This window comes from Macaca nemestrina, chromosome 14, assembly GCF_043159975.1.
Source record: "Macaca nemestrina isolate mMacNem1 chromosome 14, mMacNem.hap1, whole genome shotgun sequence".
Lineage (NCBI taxonomy): Eukaryota > Metazoa > Chordata > Mammalia > Primates > Cercopithecidae > Macaca > Macaca nemestrina.
Window position 1 is genome coordinate 29,690,303 of NC_092138.1, and position 21,207 is coordinate 29,711,509.

Below are 21,207 nucleotides of genomic sequence, written 5' to 3' on the forward strand. Positions count from 1 at the left end.
TTTTCTTCCTCCTTAAGCAAACACTTACATAGTGTTATCATGGCTTTGTAATCTTAGTTTTAAAGACAGGCAAATGTACTAGCTAAATATGCCAAACTAACTTATTAAGAGCATTCCAAACAACATTTTGGATCCAATTCTTTTTAAATGCACTTACATCTTTCTTATATTAGAATCAAGCGTATTTGTCAATTACTTAATGTTTATTATTAATAACTAAAATGATTTGTTGTTAGTATATTAGGAATAGCTTTTTAAAAGTACCTTGATCTTTGTGTTTCTAAGATTTGTCCTAGTCCATTTATGGATCTGAAATAAATAATAGATGAGGAAGACAAAGTTTAAAAGTAAAAATTAACTTTTTAAAAAAGTATACAAAGTACATTATTTCTAAAACAGGAAATAAGCATACACAAATACATCTGAAACCCAAAAAAAATTAAAAACAGAAAAACAAAACTTGCTTTAAAATATAATTATGATTTTCCTTCAAACCATAAATCACATATATTCCACTCACACATCAATAAAACATATATACAAAACTTCACACAACTGTCAGATTAAGGGCTACTTTGTGATTAATAAAAAGATGCTTCACTTTAGAAAAAGTCATTCATAAGTAGTCAGTTATCCTAATGTTCTGAGTAGATACTCAAAAAATGAGTAGATACTCAAAATTTTTACGGTGGTCACTTTTTTCCTCAGGCATACATAGTAGAAATGGCTATATACACACTAAAAATAAAAACCTGGTTGTAAATGGCTTTGCCCCCAGCCTGTCCTTAGTATTCACAGTAATTCTAAGTCACACATCCCAGGTTCCTTTATAGAATAACCTCTTCAGTTCCCTAACTAGGTTCTCTACCTGTTATGCCTGTTCTCCCTCTTTTGATACTATAGAATATGGCTTTGTATGGCACCAAAAAGTACCTGTTAAAATCTTTTCAACATACTGTATATCTCATCTATTTATCTTTTCCATCGTCTATCATCAATCATCAATTCTCTATCATGAATTCAATTGTCTTTAGGGTTACTTACCCAAGATTCTTGCTACTTGTTCAAGTTTGTTCTCATGAGTAAGGCTTCCCACATATAATGATTCTGAGGCAAGTCTCTCCACTACTTTACAAAATTCTTAATCTTCTTTTTTGAATATACTCTATAGTCTGATGGCTATTCCCTCTCAAACATGTTTACCTTTGTTCAACTCCCCAAATATGATTCTGAGTCAGTCACAAGTCTGATATAAAGGGAGGGTAAAAGCCAAAAGGGTGTGTAATTTATCAAATTGCTTCTTCCAAATTCATTTCTAGTACTGTTAACAAGCTGGGTAATAGTCAATATTGTCAGTGTCAGAGATTTAGCTTAGGTCTCTATAAGGATATAAAAGCCACGTAATAATTATCATTCCTTTTATGCCAAAAACGTTTGCTAAATAGATTGTGTTCTTCTTAGCAATCACAATGGTGCACAAGATTTTTGAAGAGAAACAAGATTAGAAGACCAGTGTCAAAAAATGTAAAAGCAATCTTCATTCATCACTTTCACCTTTTCAAAATCAGCCATCTTCTTCTTTTTTCCCTTTTTTACTATACCTTGAACTTACTATGTAAGCTAAGAAAAAAATTACATAATAATAGCTAACAGAGCACTTACTATGTGTCAGCACTGTGCAAAGTTTACCAACATTGTCTCATGTAATACTCAAAACAAACTTATGATAGGCATTATGCCTTTTACAGAGGAGGCTTTCAAAGGGTAAATAAGCTCCCTAAGACAATGAGAAACAGACCAAGGATTAGAACTCAAGCAGATTCCAAGGTCCGTGTGATCTTCAACACAATACAACAATACCTACCCTTCACATGGAGACATTTTGTTTATAGTAAAGTTTAAGGACTTTACTATTAAAATAAGATGAAATATGTGGAAAAATTATGAATTTCTTTCTTCCACAATCATTAATCATTGCAAATAATCTAATGAGCCTTACCTTTATTGATTCAATTTATAATATGTACTATATGAACTGAGATGACAGATTCAAAATCTGATGTCAGTAGAACTTACAAATACTAAGAATAGTAATTTTGAGCCATCACGCTCAAAGCATTGTACACATTAAAGATAACCAATAATAATAGCTACCAAATGTCTCTCTGTATAGGGCTTTTGTTAGTTCAGGTCTTACAAAATAATTCAAAACAAAGTGCCTGAACTATAACCTCATTTGAAAAATCTGTCTTTGTTTTCAAAAGGAATGGGAGTCTCCAGAACAGTCAGCAAAATGACTGTTAGCACATATTTGAGCATCATTCATATTGTCCTGATTGTCCTATGCTGATCTGCCTTGGCTATGGACAAAGAAGATATTAAAGCAAGCTGGGGCCGGGCGCGGTGGCTCACGCCTGTAATCCCAGCACTTTGGGAGGCCGAGACGGGCAGATCACGAGGTCAGGAGATTGAGACCATCCTGGCTAACATGGTGAAACCCCGTCTCTACTAAAATACAAAAAAAACGAGCCAGGCGTGGTGGCGGGCGCCTGTGGTCCCAGCTACTCGGGAGGCTGAGGCAGGAGAATGGCGTAAACCCAGAAGGCGGAGCTTGCAGTGAGCTGAGATTGTGCCACTGCACTCCAGCCTGGGTGACAGAGCGGAGACTCCGTCTCAAAAAAAAAAAAAAAAAACCCAAGCTGGAAGACAAGGCATGGTTGACAGTTAAGGAAGATGAAGTCAGTGAGAGTTCAGGGAAAAGTGAGACCACTTGAGTCAGGGAAGACTTCACATAGGCGTGGGGGAGAGACAGAATAGGCTCTATAGAATAAATTATTTTAAAAAAAAACAAGAAAGAATTCAGAGATTGGCAGAGTGAGAATACATTATGAGTAAAGATAGGAACTGGCAGGATGCATCCATGGGAAAGTGAATTAACTATCCTGGGTAAAGTTAGGGAAGACTGACATTAGGAAAGAGTCAAAGAGAAGACAGGAGAAGGATGGAGTGAGAAGACCCTGAATATCAGTCTATTAACTGTAAACTATATTCTGCAAGCACTGGGGACTAATTTTATGCATTACTATTTATATAACAATTAGCCATCAACAACATATGTGATTCCCTAATGGTTCTTGAAGCAGGTCAACCTTGTACCTTAAGTTTCTACAGGGCAATAATCAGAGTAAAAAATATTCTGTGTATACAGTATGGATCTGTAGGCACTTAACACACTTATCATTTTGTACCTAATTGTCATTCTTAATTTCTTTACATCTTCTTCTGGAACCAAGTCTGTTTTATTGATGAGAATGATATCTGCCAAAGCAACTTGCCTAAAATAGCAAACAAAAAGAAATATTAAGAAATTTAAAATAATATACACACATGCAGATTAATACATCAAAAGAGAAATGTTAACAAATTAAAAATAAATAAGAACACCTCATGTAGATCAATATATCAGTTAAGAATTATATAGTGCTCTACAGGAGTGATTCAGTTTACTCCTAATCCACTGATTTTTCAATGGGAATGAATTGCATTCATTACTATACAAGTTCAGATTTCACATTACCCATTCGCAAAGTATTTACTAAGTTCTCTTACTTGCTACTCTTGTGCTACAAAGATAAGTCTCAAAAAGTTTACAATCAAAAGGATGATTTTAAACTCATAATTTTCTTTGTGAAGAAAAGCATAAAATTCAGATATCCAATATGGTGAAATAAGAATAGTTTACATACTAAAATACTGTAATATTTACCAAAATTTTCAAAGATATAGAATAAGTTCACTTAATACTAAAAACTGTATTAAACAGGTTTTTTGAAAACTATACTTCAGAGCTGGGCACAGCAGACCATACCTATAGTCCCGGCTACTTAGGAGGCTGAGGAAGGAGGATCCCTTAAGCCCAGGAGTTCAAGTCCAACCTGGGCAACATAGCAAGACCATTTCTTAAAAAAAATAAGCTATACTTCAGAAGATATATCAGGATATTGCAAAAATTTCTTCTTTATCACTATAAATATACTGTATATTATCTCTGTAAAGAATCCAGTTGACTGAATGCTAGATAACAAAGTAGATGATAATAATCAGAAGCTCTATTTTCTCTCAACAGGATAGTAAAACTGGAAATTCTTTCAATTTTCCTTAATTTTTCAGGGTCTTATGCTTTATCTCAAAGAATACAACTAAATTCTCAAAACTAAATTAACTTTAGTTCACTGAAAAAGCAGGTTTCAATAGTATGTACATCACAAATCTAATTTTGCTATTTTCTATTTGCCTTATTTATATTTTCTATAATAACCATATTTTCATAAGGAAAAAAGTTACAAAAATACTTAAGTTAGGCCGGGTGCAGGGGATTCATGCCTGTAATCCCAGCACTTTGGGAGGTGGAGGTGGGTGGATCACCTGAGGTCAGGAGTTCAAGACCAGCCTGGCCAACATGGTGAAACCTCATCTCTACCAAAAAAAAAAAAAAGAAAAAGAAAAAAAAAATACAAAAATTAGCTGGGCATGGCGGCGGGTGCCTGTAATCCCAGCTACTTGGGAGGCTGAGGCAAGAGAATCGCTTGAACCTGGGAGGCAGAGGTTGCAGTGAGCCAAGATCTGCTGTACTTCAGCCTGGGTGACAGTGAGATTCTGTCTCAAAAATAATAATAATAATTATATATATATATATATATATATATATATATATATATCTTCAATCCCAAAGAAATTGTATAATAAAAATATTTTTTCAAATGTTAATATTTCCCGAGTTCCTCAAAATTACAGAACTCCTGTGTTCAGCATTCACTTTATGCTACGACAAAAATGATTTTAAGTAAAAGTTTAGTTATCAGATCATTATAAATAGATAGCAATAATTCAACTATGGGAAAAAAGAAAATAAATTTTCCTTGACTATGTTTTAAAATTTCTTAGTTTGTTTTTGGTTTTCATCCTAGTGATTTTTCTCTTTACAATTAGCCAGTGATCAATATATACTTTAAATATGAATACCTAGTGGCTTCATTGATAAGGCCATCGGGTTTCTCTTCTGTTAAATGCTAAACAAAAAAAAGTTTGAATAAAGTTACTACAATACAATAAAAAATCTAATGTCAACACAAAGGATTTTACTTTATAGACATCTTCTTGCATCTAATAAAAATTCAACATGTTCTGTTACTGGGTACACAAATTCAAAACTAACTTTTCTAGCTGAAAGCATTTTTCTTCCCCATTTGCAATTTTTTTTTCTACAAGTGAACCTGTAGGGTTTTATAGGCGGAAGAAGAGGGTTTAGGATTTCATACTCCTGACTTTTTCTTTTACTTAAAAGGAAAACCCCTTTGATTCACATAATGTCATAAAAACACAGAAGATTACAGTTCAGATTTTAGGTATTTTCCTTCTTACAAAACTGTTCTTGTTCTAAATATTCATTATTACTTATTTTAAAAAAAAAAGGATAACCACTGAAATACAGTTTCTTAGAATCTAATATACTTCCCTTCTCCCCAGCCCACAATCGTGTATCACGTGAACTCAGTACTAGGCCTTTCAAACACCCTAGAAACAAATAAGTGGTGGGAGGGCTGATTCAGCTCTGATTCTAGCCTAAAAGCAGTTTATCATTTAGAAACCCATACTTGCCAATCTGGCCTCTCAGTGCAACTAGTTATTTTACTGACCTCTCCAGAGTCAGGCTAACTCCAAAAAATATTTTGACACGGACTTAGAGCCCATGTGGTAGTTTTCATCTCTCTGGAGGCAAGGTTTTTTGTGTTTCTTTTTTTTTCCCCCTCATAATCCTGTTTACATCCCTAAAGTCATCAACGTCACAAGCTTCTTCTCTGAGAAATTACATTTTTACCCTCATTACCTCAAACCTCAATAGAGGTTCCCTGTCACAATAAAAAGCTGGCTACTGAGGTTTAGAGGCAACTAGATTATAGTAATACTCTATATTTGAAGCCAACTTTACAAATTAATTAAATCCTTGAATTTAACTTTATAAATTATATATATTTCTCATTTAGCTTTCATAACAATTATGAGAGAAGGATATTTTCATTTATAAAGGAAGAAACTAAATCTAACACCCTCATCATCACAGTATACTATATTTTATATACAATCACATGGACTATTTTTTTTTAATTGAACACACACCCATCAAGTAAAATGAACATAATTTTAAAGTCTTTGTGAAAACTTTCATGTCACATAAAATCAGTCTGTGTACAATGCTACACAAAAGTTAATAATCATATATCAGAGCCAAGCCCATTTCATAACTCATGGGGAGATGATCATTAGGAGTATCTGAATAGTTTGGAACCTAAGAGCAAGCAGGTAATAATTTTATTTAACAAGCTTGATTAGGTCTATAGAAGAAACATCTTTTCCTTCTAAAAGTTTAGCAAATTCTATTTGGAGGAAAACAAAACTGAAATAAAATCATGGCAATGATGCTTCAGGCAAAATCTTGTTCAACTGCAGACCCACTCTGCAATTACGGAAGTCACAGAACTTGGCAAGTATTGTATCAAAAATCATTCCATGCCAAAAGACCAAGTTTAATATTTTCTTCATAATTCATCTTGGCCTGAGGCTACAACAAGTCCTATTGTTATATACTCTGCCTCCAGATAGTAAGGCTGTTAACAGACCTTGGAATGGTGCCTGGCACACAGACTCAACAAATATTTGTTGAATGAATTATAGTTAACACCTCCTGTTGTGGGGATACACAAAAGATGTTACATGAAAAATGCCATCTAACATGCAGCAACAAATCTCTAACCATTTAACAGTAAATCTACTTAACAGATAGATTTTTGGCAAGGCATCAGCCTCTGAATGATCCTATAGTACTGAAAGTCTTTTTAAACTGAAATATTTTTCAAGATATTATATTATTGACCTTATGGAAGTTTTTTTAACATATGAAATTGGGGCTATTTGGCTATGAATTTGTGGGGCATAAAAATGATATGACAGAAGAATTACAGATTCGTTTTTGCATTTCCATGCCTAAATGTAACTAATAAAATGGTAGTTTCACATGGTAATGTACAATGTTTTAAATGCATTTACCTCTCCAAAATTTTAGAATTCTTCACTCAAAGCTAACAGTGGTAGACTAACGTTTTACTGCCTCCAGGCAGTCAGAAAGTATCAAATACAAAAATAAACGAAAATCACCCCAAATGAAAGCCTGCCAATATTTACAACTCTGTTAAAATTCTATGTAATCATATACAACTATAGCAGAAGGGATAAATGTTCTCTTCTACGCACACAGGAAAACTATACAAACATTTAAAAAAATAAGTGCATACTAACATTTATTTTCTTTAGACATCAGCCCTGCATTTCCCTCATGTGACTTCCTACCTTCCCAAGTCAAACTCTGCAAAAAAGTATAAAACCAATGTCTTCTGTTCAAAAGAACATTCTCCAATAATACATTATATACCATTTGGTCATTAAGTCAGATGACTTTCATTTATAAAATAAAGCAAAATGGAAATTTTGGCATTCTGTTCTACTTGTATAAGTAAATGCAGAAAAAATTTTTGCAAAATCTTTTTAAAGTATTTTATATTACATAGATGTCCAAATTCTTCCTTATCTCTGCTTAAGAACTATAGCTTTTGCTTATATATCAAAAAAGACAAAAATAATTTTGGTACTAATTAATCCAACATATTCAAAAGGCTAAGGTTCAAAACCCCAATTTAACTTACCACAAGAAACACAGGAAATTAAAGGGGAGTGGTGTGACATGTTGGTCAAAGAGTACTAAGTTTGTTATGCAGGATGCATAAGTCATGGAGAGCTAATTACAGCATGATGACAGTAGTTAATTCTATTGTATACTTGAAATCTGCTAAGAGATAGATCTTAATTGTTCTTACCACCCCCTCCCCCCAAAAAAAACAATGTGAAGTGATGGATATGTTAACTAGTTCGATTGTTTTATAATGTAATTCACACATTGTATACCTTAAATATATATAATTTTTACTTGTCAATTATACCTCAATAAAGCTGGGGGGGGGTTAGGGAGAGAAACAAAGGAACTCTCCGAAATAACACCACTGTAGACATAACTTCACGAAGGGCTACAGAGTGTCCTTTTCTGCAGAAATAAAGAAAGAAGCTGGACCGAAAAAAGAGAAAGAAAGAAAAGAAAAAACTTATCTTAAAATTCACTGGCTATGAAAGAACACTACTGTTGACCAGAGTGGAAATAAATCTAGTGTCAAAGATGTCTGGTGTCATTTTTAAAACGCAGCAGCCAGAAGGAACTATTTCTTTCAAATGGATTGGTTACTGACCTAACACTATTTTAGTTTTTAAAAAATTATTGCATAATATCAGTCTATTTATTGTTCTGGCCTTTTCCAAGCCAACTGTTTTCTGACTGAATTGTTTCAACAGATTGTGCAATATAACAGAGGAACCAAGAAGAAACCTCTCACTTGACCTTTTCTGGGTAACTTCATTCATTGCTTCTATTGCATTAAATGCTGTCACAGTTGTAGAACTGAAAAGAACAATGTCAGTAGCCTGGGTGTCAAGTCCTGAGAATAGAGAGCTGTCATTTTAAGTTGTCCAATTCTTTGCCTATGATTAAAAAATGAATATTTCAGATCAATGGGTGACAATCCCATTAGAGTGATACCCCATGATATCAATTACCACTTCAGTTTCAATTTGGCTGGCCGGCCACAGGGTACCATTTCTCAGCTTTACTTGTGATGGGCTGGCTCTGTGAAGCATGACATTCTTAAATTGCTGCCCATTATCCAAGTGTCATTACTTGTACTGCCTCAGAATTCTCTGAATCACAAGCAGCTACTGAGGTCAAGCTTTGCAACCAGAGGAATTGGACAAGTTGGAAAATTCTTTACATCAAGGCAAAGTTATTTATCTGGCATCCGACTTAGAAAATCTAAAGTTTCCATTATCCTGACAGTGTGTCAGTTTTGTGTAGGTATATTGATTTAATAATTTAAGAGGTTTTATCAAGGTGGCAGGAGGTTAAAAGTTTACTGTGTTTGCATTATTCAGAATGTTGCTTTGTTTTTTTGGCCTCTATCATGCTGATAATAGATTCTATTTAATTCTTTTCCATACTCAACTATACATACAAAATTATTCCTATAATCATAAAATACATAAACAGTTTGACTTTCAGCATGGCATTCTAAGTCTATAAAAAAAGTCTTAGCAGTTATCTGTCACATAGGTATATCATATTTTGTAATAAATTTATGGAAGAGATAGATTCAAACATGTCTATAATAAACACTCAAAATGAATAATTTGGGGGTTTTTGCTACCTCCATAAGCATTTTGCAAGAAATATGATTTCCAACAGTCATTGGAATTTTTCTGAGTGAAACTGTAATACTGTATTTGGGATCATTCTTTGATTCTTACATTATATTCATAAATTCATAAATTGAGATTTTAAACTCTAAAAAAGTTGTCTTCCAAGCTTTTCAAATTAGGGCACTCTATCAACGAGGGAGAGAAGGCCCAGTGAAGAGGTATTGGTAACTATTTGACAAACCTGACATATCCCCTGAAAGCATAATTTCAGCAAAGATTTGGGGAAAGAAAGCAAACTTAAACATTAACAAGTTCAGGCCAGGCTCAGTGGCTCACGCCTGTAATCCCAGCACTTTGGGAGGCTGAGGCGGGTGGATCACTTGAGGTCAGGAGTTCATGACCAGGCTGGTCAACACGGTAAAATCCCATCTGTACTAAAAATACAAAATTAGCTGGATGTGATGGCATGCACCTGTAAACCCAGTTACTCAGGAGGCTGAAACAAGGGAATCGCTTGAACCTGGCAGGTGGAAGTTGCAGTGAGCCAAGATTGTGCCACTGTACTCCAGCCTGGGCAACAGAGTGAGACTCTGTATCCAAAAAAAAAAAAAAAAAAAATTAACACGTTCAGATACATTATGAGGTTGGATACAAAACAGACACAAATTTTTAAACACTGAATTTAAACTTCTAAGAAATTACTGCTTTGGGCCCTATCCATATGCTCAGATTGGACCAAGTCAGTGGGTGGGATAATTTCATTCTCTTCTGCCTTAAGTGGTATTTCACTCGGGGAGTTGAGAAATATCATTTTACTGTATGTAACGACATACTTTTAAAGATCTTACTAAATGCATTTTATAAATTAAACTTCATTTAAATGCATTTAAGGACCTTAGAAGTTAACAAAAACATTCATAGCAGGATGTCTTTTACACTTGATCTTAGCCAAAAGACCAAGAAGCGATGCAAGATGCCTTTTAATGGACAGAGTCTTCTTACTAATCCTACGTATATATCCTAATTTTCTTCAATATGTAGTTTTTAAATTTTAAGTTCCAGGGTACATGTTCAGGATATGCAGGTTTGTTACATACGTAAACGTGTGCCATGGTGGTTTGCTGCACCTATTAACCCATCACCTAGGTCTTCAATATTTTTAAAAAACTCATTTCCTGTGTATGTTTAATAGCAATTTAACAAGAAAAATAAGATCTCAGATGCTTTATCAATCTCAGTTTCTTCTATGGAACAGAAAAACTTATCAATATTGGGGTTGAATCCTTGTGAAGAGTTATATATACTAAACTCTATCCTAACCCCATATGCTTATTACAAATTATAATTCCAAATTTTATCACCAAATCAAACTCAGAGTAATAGACAAGAAATATTTAACAGGAACTAGTAATTAAAACACAAATTTCACCTATTGTTCAGGGTATATTTTTGAAGAAGGTTTTTGTTAAAGAAAATTTCAGATACAAACATAAAGAAAATTAAACAATCAACCCCCATATTCCTAGCTCTCAACAATGAGCCACTCATAGCAATCTTTCAACTTACTTTTAACCCATATTTTGAATCCACAATAGTTATGATACCTACAAAGGAAAAAACATTTTAATCACCTTTTTTTTTAAAAACAGTGTTTATTAATATTTGTGCAACCATACTTGAGAATGAAAATTAAAACTAACCTATTTCAGTTCACAAATGCTACTCAATAAAACAATGTGCTGTTTTTCTCTTGCCAGTGCTGCCATTTAACTAAATTCCAGTAATAAGTCAATGCATTTCAAATATGTACTGAGTGGCTAGAATTATTTTAAGGCACTAGAGAAGATATCAAACACATAAAAATTTTAAATTAAATAAATATGAAAATAAGATTTCCTTGGCACTGAGAAAGCTTACAATCCAAAATATAAGTCAAATTTCATAACATGGTCAAATGTGATAAGTACTTAAGACAGGTTATTTCTAGTTTATTTTCACATAATCAAAATCAAGATTTTCTTAACATTTAAATTATTGCCTAAATAATGAGACATCTTAGGATATCATTCCTAACATCTCTCACCAAATCCAAATCCAACTCATAAAAATGTTTTACATAACATATGCCTAAGTTTCCAGACTACCGATTCATTTAGCAATCTCTGAATACATGCTGATAGCAACAGAATGAGTTTAATTATGCCTAAGGAATTCAACCAGTTACACGCCATATATATTAGAGCTCAATGATGGGGCCCATTTAATAATTCTTAAATTTCTTAATGGTTCTTAGTTTTGAAAAAGTAAGAAAAAGACTGGTTTTTAAAAACGTGAAAAAGGGAAAGAGAAAGGGAGAAAACATAGTTGCTTAACTAAGAAAGCTTCTATTTTAAATGAAGGCATATCATTTATAAGTTTATAAAGTAGACTGCCCAAAAGTGTTAAGGTAAATAAAGTAAGGGAGGAGTATTTAATTCTTATCTTCAAGAGAAAATAAGAGCAAAAATATGATCTTCATATTGCCTGGCAGATTAAAATAAAAGACTCTAACATTATAGTAAGTACAGAAATCAAACAACAGAGGATACAGAAAATCCTTTTTTTTTTTTTTTTTTTTTTAAAAGAAAACCTTAGCAGAAGCACCAAATTGGGAGTTGAGTGACATCCAGTTCCACCACTGTCTGGGGTTTTTTAATCTATATGAACAAAGACTTCATCATTAAACTAAAGTGTGAAAAGAACAACAATGCAAGGAATTAAAGTTATAATATGAATGAACAACAATAAGCTTAACCATAAAGATTTTTCTTAAAAACAAAGAGGCAGGGTGTGTTGGCTCACGCCTGTAATCCCAGCACTTGGGAGGCCGAGGCTGGCGGATCACCTGAGGTCAGGAGTTCAAGACCAGTCAGGCGAACATGGTGAAACCCCGTCTCTACTAAAAATCCAAAAATTAGCCAGGCACAATGGCGCGCCAGCTACTCGGGAGGCTGAGGCAGGAGAATTGCTTGAATCCGGGAGGCAGAGGTAGCAGCGAGCTGAGATCATGCCACTGCACTCCAGTCTGGGAAACAAAGCAAGACTCTGTCTCAAAAAAAAACAAGAAAAAAGAAAATTGTTTTTTAACTTACCATCAAGATAAATATCACTCCCTAATTCAGCATCAACCCAAAACATAGAAGCCACTGCACCTGAAAATATATAATATTCATCAAATAAAAATATTTCTTAACACTGAGAAACATGATTCTATCCATGTTTTAATTTGCCCTGATGAAATTAACAGGTAAACACATATATCTTCTTATGGAAATTATAGTGATAGAAACTTTAACTATTTCTAGCAAAAGGGAATTATAGCGATAGAACCTTTTACTATTTATACCCATTCCATTTCTATCCCTCTTGTTATTTCCTTTAAAAAAGACTAACTTTTACCACATATAAACAAAACATCATTCTTCTACTGATGCCATAATAATAACAGATATTATCAAACAATTTGAGCAGTATGGCTTTGTGCACATCAGACTTATTTTTATTTTCTCATCTCTTTAATATGATAATCATTCAGATCATAAACAGTGAATTATCACTCTAAAGGAAAAGGAAAACAAAATATAGATAATTCCAAAATCACTTGTCCAAAAAAAATTTACTTGTAATCTGTGTAGAACTAGAAGTAAAATTATATACTCTATGGCATTACTAATTATTTCTCACACTATTTATTTAGTACTGTATAAAAACCTGGGTCTGAGGAAAAACTATTCCTAAATAATAAATTAAAACTTGTTTTTGACAGAAACTGGTTCAGTACCAAACCACATACCCTGATTAGTATGCCATAACACAAGAAAAAGAAAACTGACAGCAAGGAAAGTATGTAATTTTTCAAAGCATCATAGGCCCAGTTAGTGACAGGGCTGTCTAAAAGAATGAGTGTAGGAGAAAAACAAGGATAACCAAACTCATTCCAATGTCTAAAGCTGTCCACCTACTCTGACAAGATGTGGTCCCTCAAGCATCACTCTGTGTCAACAATGAAATACCTGTCAGCTGTTTACAGTGATTACTCATGCAAGATATAGCAAGGGCCACAAGATCTAATGGTTTCCTGATACCTATTGATTTTTTTCCCAAAAACTTAATAGTTTTCCAATTTGACTCAAATAGGATTTGTGAGTAACAGGGGCTGAATCAATGTCCGTTCTTTTCAAGGAAATTACTTTACCATGACAATTATTTAACTGAGAACTGGAGAGTGTCAGTCTCCGAAACGGGAAACAACTGAATTGCCAATAAGAATTTTGTTCACTTTCTTGACTAAAACACGATTTTAATTAATGAGGGGGAAGAATTAAATCTACTATATCATTACTCCAAACAATAAGTCATTTAAAAAAGCATTTTTTTCACTCAGTAAAATATCTAACACACATAAATCATTTTGTAATTCTAAAAAATTCATTGATTTTTATTCTAATAAATAGTTCATAAATCCTACTGTTAATATTTGCCTCTTAAGTTGAAGTGTAAGAGTGTATTAATGCTTTATTGTAAAACTGGTATTTATCTTTGATATAATACTTGCCAGACTATACAAGAAAGATCTACTTAAAATTTGGATGTAGGTATTTAGGAGCAGGAGTAAAGATGAATGAACGAAATTGATCAATGGCTCTCAAACCAGGGTGCTTTTCTCCCCAGGGAATATTTCACAATGTCTGAAGATGTTTTTGGTTGTCTTAACTAGGGGAATACTACTGGCATCTAGCGGGTAGAAGCCAGGGATGTTGTTAAATATCCTACTCTGCACAGGGCAACCTCCTCACAACAAATAATTATCCAACCCAAAGTTATTTGTGCTGACGTTGAGAAAACCTGAACTAGATTTTAGAATCTCCCTTCTTCAAAATCTAATAAAACAAAAAATAAAAATAAAAAATAAAACAAAAAGGCCAACATTTTATTAGCAGCAACCAAATATAAAAGGGCCTGCCAAAAATTTTGAAGCCTGATAGTCAAAATAAGAAACAAAGTTATGTGTGATTGATGGTCATTCCCAACTCTACCCCGACCTCCAATAAGAGGTTGTAGGGAAATAGTTTACAAAATCCTAAACACTTACCAGAAATACATTCCAAAATGGCAAAAAGTAGAGCCAAGGAATGAATAAGCAATACAGGGAAAAGTCAACAAAAAAATGTCCAGAGTAAGTTTTAACCATCTCCATGCTTTGGGAAGGAGAAGGTCAGGTCAATTCTAGGGCTCAGAGCAAACAGAAATGAGAGGTCTGAGGCCAAATGATGTCCCCATACAAGGCATAGGAATTTTATTCATAAGCAGTTGGGTAGACCCAAGAGGGAAATACTCGGTACTTCAAGAGAGCAGAGCCTAAAAGCCACATTGCCCCATCTGGCTCTCTCAATCACCACTTTTCCCTTCTCTTTCCCTCCACTCCAACAATATATAGCTTTCAAACTAGGGTTCAGGAGAAAAATAAACTTGGGTAAGGAGAGTGGAGTATTACAAATATTTCCCATCAGCACCACATATAAGTTCTCTGATATCAAGAAGAAACATGTATGCATATGTATTACAGCCTGACAAAAAGAAACACACACATACAGGGAATAAAAGGCAAGAAAGAACAAAAAATGAAGAAATGAATAGGGCACACAAGGGGCAAAGAACCCACTCTGGAAGGATACATAACCCAAAAAAAACTAAAGAAAATTCTCAGCAACTTCATCATAATAAAGAACTTAAAAACAATACAACCCTATAAAAACAAGCTCAAAAGCAAGAAGAAGCAGAATAAGATGAAAATGCGTTTGTAGTGCTAAAGAAACTTAAAGCCTATATAACACAATGACTTAACCAATTAATTCATTTAAAATATCAAAAACAGAACAGACACTGGAGAAAACAGAATTATTGACAAAAAGAGAGACTTCAGATGATCACAGTATATGCAAAGGTAAAAGACAAATCAAAGCAATTAGAATACATATGGAGAACAAAAGAAATTTCAGTATTAAAAAACTGGTGTCATGAAGTAGAGGATCCAATAATTTGACCAAAAAAAAGTATTCATGGTAATAAACAAGGAAAATGTTCTTAGAAGAACTAAGGGCAACAGGAAAAAATGATTATAAGTGACACTTAGATATATCTTGTTTATATTACTGAATTTCAAAAATAAAGAAAAAACTCTCAGGCATTTTAGATTTAAAACAACAACAACAACAACAAAAAAAAACAAGCGCCTTCAAGGAGGGAGGGGGAAAAATCAGACTTTTCTACAGTAACACTAGATGTCCCAAAATAATAAAACAGTGACCACAAAGTTCTAATGAAAGTGTTCCCAAACAAAATTACCTCCTGCCAAGTTATTTTTCAGGAATGAAAGCAATAGGCAGACATTCTTAAGCATTAAAGAAAACAGCAAGCATTGAAACTCAGAGACTCACAAATTCTTCCTTAAAAAAGGAGAAAACATTGGACAAAGAAATCTAGCTAATCAAACACTAGGAGATTATGGAACAACATTTACAAAGTTGAGGGGGAAAAAAGTGTGACTGATAAATTTTATACCCAGCCAAGTAATCCTTCAAATAATATAAAAACAAAAGACAAATATTTTCAATCAATGAAGTGTGTAAGAACCCAAAGAATGCTGTACCTATAACTTGAAAAGATTGCCTGACAATGAAATTCAATCAGGAGATGGACTAACTCAGAAATGGAGAAGCAACAGTACTGGTAATGAGCACCAAAACTAATAAAACATAGAATTAAAGAATTATGACAGAACCATGACAACATAAAGAATATGATCAACATGAAACTAGGCCAATTAATACACTACAATGGCCCCTAAGTGTTCAAGTGAAAGGAACAGTCACCTGTTTCTCACTTTAAATCAAGAGCTAGAAATGGTCATGCTTAGTGTGGAAGTTATGTTGAAAGCCAAGAGAGGCCAAAAGCTAGGTCTCTTGAGCCAGTTAGCCAACTTGTGAATGCAAAGGAAAAGTTCTTGAAGGAAATTAAAAGTGCTACTCTAGTAAACACACAAATGATAATAAAACAGCCTTATTGCTGATATGAAGTGGTCTGGATAGATGATCAAACAAGCCACAACATTCCTTAAGCCAAAGCCTAATTCAGATCAACCCTAACTCTCTTCAGTTCTATGAAGGCTGAGAGAGGTGAGGAAGCTGGAGAAGAAAAGTTGGAAGGTAGCAGAGATCGGTTCACAAGATTTAAGGAAAGAAGTCATGTCCATAACATAAAAGTGCAAGGGAAAGCAGCAAGTGCTGACATAGAAGCTGCAGTAAGTTACCTAGAAGATGTAGCTAACATCATTCATGAAAGTAGCTACAGTAAGCAACAGATTGATTGATTGATTGATTTGAGATGGAGTCTCACTCTGTCGCCCAGGCTGGAGTGCAATGGCTCAATCTCGGCTCACTGCCACTTCCGCCTCCTAGGTTCAAGCCATTCTCCTGCCTCAGCCTCCCGATTAGCTGGGATTATAGGCGCCCACCACCACGCCAGGTTAATTTTTGGTATTTTTAGTAGAGCTGGGGTTTCTCTATGTTGGCCAGGCTGGTTTCAAACTCCTGAACTCGTGATCTGCCCACCTCGGCTTCCCAAAGTGCCGAGATTACAGGCGTGACCCACCGCACCTGGCCAGCAACAGATTTTTAACGGAGATTAAATGGACTCCTTTTGGAAGAAGATGCCATTTAGGACTTTCATAGCTAAAGAGAAGTCAATGCCTAGCTTCAAAGATTCAAAGGACAGGCTGACCCTCTTGTTAGAGGCTAAAGCAGCTGGTGACTTCAAGTTGAAGCCAATAGTCATTTACCATCCTGAAAATCCTAGGGCCGTTAAGAATTATGCTAAATCTCCTCTGCCTGTTTTCTATAATAAAGCCTAGATGACAGCACATCTATTTACAGCATGGTTTACTGTTTACAGCATGGCTTATTTTAAGCCCACCATTGAGACCTACTGCTTAGGAAAAAAAAAGATTCCTTCAAAATATTATTGCTCATTGACAACGCACCTGATCATCCAAGAGCTGTGATGGAGACGTACAAGGAGATTAATGTTGTTTTCATGCCTGCTAACACAACATCCATTCTGCAGCCCATTGATCGAGGAGTAACTTTGACTTTCAAGTCTTATTTAAGAAATATATTTCATAAGGCTATAGCTGCCATAGACAGTGATTCCTCTGATGGATCTGGGCAAAGTAAATTGAAAACCTTCTGGAAAGGATTCATCATTCTAGATGCCATTAAGAACATTTGTGATTCATGGGAGATCAAAATATCAACATGAATAGGAGTTTGAAAGATGATTCCAGCCCTCACAGATGATTTTAAGGGATTCCAGACTTCAGTGGAAGAAATAACTGCAGATGTGATGGAAACAGCAAAAGAACTAGAATTAGAAGGGGAGTCTGAAGATGTGACTCAATTCCTGCAATCTCATAAGAAAATTTTAACTAATGAGAAGTTGTTTCTTAGGGACGGGTAAAAAAAACGTGGTTTCTTGAGATGGAATCTACTCCTGGTGAAGATGCTATGAACACTGTCAAAATGACAACAAAGGATTTAAAATATGACAGGAGTTTAATTGATAAAGCAGGGTTTGAGAGGACGGACTCCAATTTTGAAGGAAGTTATACTGTGGGTAAAATGCTATCACATAGCATCATGTGCTAAAGAGACATCTTTTACGAAAGGGAGAGTCAACTAATGCAGCAAACTGCATTATTATCTTATGAAATTGCCACAGCCACCCCAACCTTCAGTAACCACTACCCTGATTGGTCAGCACCCTAAATTGTAGCAAGACCGTCTACCAGCAAAAAGATTATGACTTGCTGAAAGCTGAGATGATTGTTAGCATTTTTTAGCAATAAATATTTTTAATTAAGGTATGTTTTTTAGACAATTCTATTACACATTTAACAGACTACAGTATAGTATAAACACAGCTTTTTTTTTTTTTTTTTTTTTTTTAAAGAGATGGGGTCTCATGCTGTCATCCAGGCTGGAGTGCAGTGGTACAATCACGACTCACTGCAGCCTGAAACTCCTGAGCTCAAGTGATCCTCCCAAGTAGCTGGGACTACAGGCCAAAACGTATAACTTTTATATCCAATGGGAAACAAAAACATGTGTGTTACTCTATTGTGATATTCAGTTTACTGTAGTGATGTGGAACTAAGCCCACAATATTCCTGTGGTATGGCTGTACAGTATAAGAATCACCTGAAGGGCTTATTAAAACAGCTTGCTGGACCCCCTCCCTTAGAGATTCAGATTCAGTAGATCTGGGTTGGAGGTCAAGAATTTGTGTTTCTTTCTTTCTTTTTTTTTTGAGATGGAGTCTCGCTCTGTAGCCCAGGCTGGAGTGCAGTGGCCGGATCTCAGCTCACTGCAAGCTCCGCCTCCCGGGTTCACGCCATTCTCCTGCCTCAGCCTCCTGAGTAGCCGGGACTACAGGCGCCCACCACCTCACCCAGCTAGTTTTTTGTATTTTTTAGTAGAGACGGGGTTTCACCGTGTTAGCCAGGATGGTCTCGATCTCCTGACCTCGTGATCCGCCCGTCTCGCCCTCCCAAAGTGCTGGGATTACAGGCTTGAGCCACTGCGCCCGGCCAAGAATTTGCGTTTCTAACAAGCTCCCAGCTGAGGCTGAGGCTGCCGGCCATTCAACATACTACCAAGTAGCACTGGCATAGAGAGATCCCCGGAATAAAATTTACCTACTTGTGTGTGTGTGTATGTGTGTGTGTGTGTATATATATATATGTATATACATATATAGACAGTCTTGCTCTGTCGCCCGGACTGGAGTGCAGTGGTGTGATCTCGGCTCACTGCAACCTCCGCCTCCCAGCTTTCAAGCATTCTCGTGCCTTAGCCTCCTGAGTAGCTGGGATTAGGGCCTGCGCCACACCACCTGGCTAGTTTTTGCATTTTCAGTAGAGATTGGATTTCACCATGTTGTCTAGGCTGGTGTTGAACTCCTGGCCTCAAGGGATCCACCTGCCTTGGCCTCCCAAAGTGCTGGGATTACAGGTATGAGCCACCATGCCCAGCCCCTATTTGTATATCACAATAGTGAGATGATTACTTTTCAACTTTCTTCTTTGTATTTTTTAGGTATTTAATTTTTTTTTACAATGAATGTTCCATCTTTACCCAAACAATAACATCATTATTGTAAAGAAAGTTAAAAGCAAGAAACATTAACATTTTTTATAACTACATTTTGTAGAAAAGCTTTCTCTGTGACCTTTAGTTTTTCTTTCTTCCTCTGAAAAGCTGAATCGTGTTTAATTAAACTCTCTCAAAAGTATTGAGTTTTTGTCTATAAAGTGGCAAAACTGGCTATGATGAAATAAACTGATATTTGCTATTTCTAATAAAAAGCATACAATATACTTTTCTTTCTTACCAGATTCAAATAATATTTAACACCAACATATTAGTCCAAGTCCTACCATCACTCAGATTTATCAGAAAGGTATGAAAAACCCATGCCTACTATAAGAACCAAAATAGCCTAATTCAATACTACTTTGTAAACATGGGGATGATGTTATTATGTAATTGTTTTAAGTACAATAACCACTGATCACATCTGAACCCTCAGGATACTTCAGTATTTCTTTTGGACAACTATGACCTGTTAGTAAATTACCCCCAAATACTTTAATGGAGTTTCACAAATTGCCCCAATGCCAGAGACCCAGATTAAAAAAAAATAATAATGGTATGGGTGAGATTCACAGAACAAGCACTAACTGTTATGCAAACTGAAAATAAAGATTTTATCTAAAAGTTATTTGGGGAAATAAGCAGATTTTATCAAGAATTGGAGCTTGGTAAGAAGGTAACAGAAACCCATTGTTAGAAACAGGTTGACTCTGTAGCTTTCCAGAGTAGAGTTTAGAGTTTCTTGTCATGATTCCCTTATCAATGCAGTCTAATAACTACTTACACAGCACTTACATTGTATTAGGTATTATAAGTAATCTACAGATGATTTAAAGTATATGGGAGGATGTGCATAGGTTATAGGCAAATACTACACCATTTTATACAAGGGACTTGAACATTCATAGATTTTGGTATCCTCAGAGGTCCTGGAACTAATATCCCATGGATGCCAAGGGACAACTGTACTCAGAGGTAGAACGTCTCTGCTTTTCCTACATGTCCTATTTTTAACAACTTCTGTTCTTACAAATAATCCTAAGTCAATCAATAAAACTTCAAATTCTATTAACAGCTTAAAAGTACCAAGCAGTACTCTGAGCATTCATTCATCTGCCAGAGAAGATGACAACCGAGTACTTTTCCTCTTTTAAACCAAAAAAAGTTTTAACCCTAAGGAAAGCTTTAATACTCATTTTAGATATTCCTCTAATACATCTATTTATAATATATCACAGAACTATATATTCTGGTTATTAATAATCTCACTTCTTACCAGGATCTGCTAATCCAGTGGTCTCTAACAGTATGTAATCAAATTTCCCCTTCTTCTGCATCAAATTCTCAATGGCTCTAAGGCCATTGTCCCTGGAGAATACCAAAACATAATTTACAGTTGATTACCTAAATATTTTGAAGTGATTATTATACACATTTTAAAATATATTCAACAACTCGAGACAAAAGTATCCTTAGGAATGTGAAAATTTAACTCACTACTAACCTAACAAAATGTCTGTCCCATATTTACCAGTGAGAAAACAATAGATGCATATATATAATAGGTAAAAAGAAATCATATACATAATAATACTTTATTAAAATTAAA

At 34.9% G+C, this 21,207-nt stretch overlaps 1 protein-coding gene across 6 annotated transcripts in view; it reads right to left on the reverse strand.

The window, feature by feature from the left end:
* ZNG1A (Zn regulated GTPase metalloprotein activator 1A) overlaps positions 1-21,207 on the reverse strand; it is a 52,982-nt gene that overhangs the window by 24,710 nt on the left and 7,065 nt on the right. For 3 of the 6 annotated variants that reach the window (XM_011758453.2, XM_011758452.2, XM_024796042.2), the window contains exons 4-9: positions 20,875-20,966; positions 12,483-12,542; positions 10,918-10,955; positions 5,023-5,069; positions 3,249-3,335; positions 265-309 (exon numbers count right to left, since the gene is read on the reverse strand). In XM_011758453.2, the coding sequence (XP_011756755.2) occupies positions 265-309; positions 3,249-3,335; positions 5,023-5,069; positions 10,918-10,955; positions 12,483-12,542; positions 20,875-20,966 (369 nt within the window). Of the gene's footprint in view, positions 1-264; positions 310-3,248; positions 3,336-5,022; positions 5,070-10,917; positions 10,956-12,482; positions 12,543-20,874; positions 20,967-21,207 lie in introns of those variants that run through there. The other 3 variants (XM_011758455.2, XM_011758456.2, XM_071077712.1) reach the window with 2 other exon arrangements.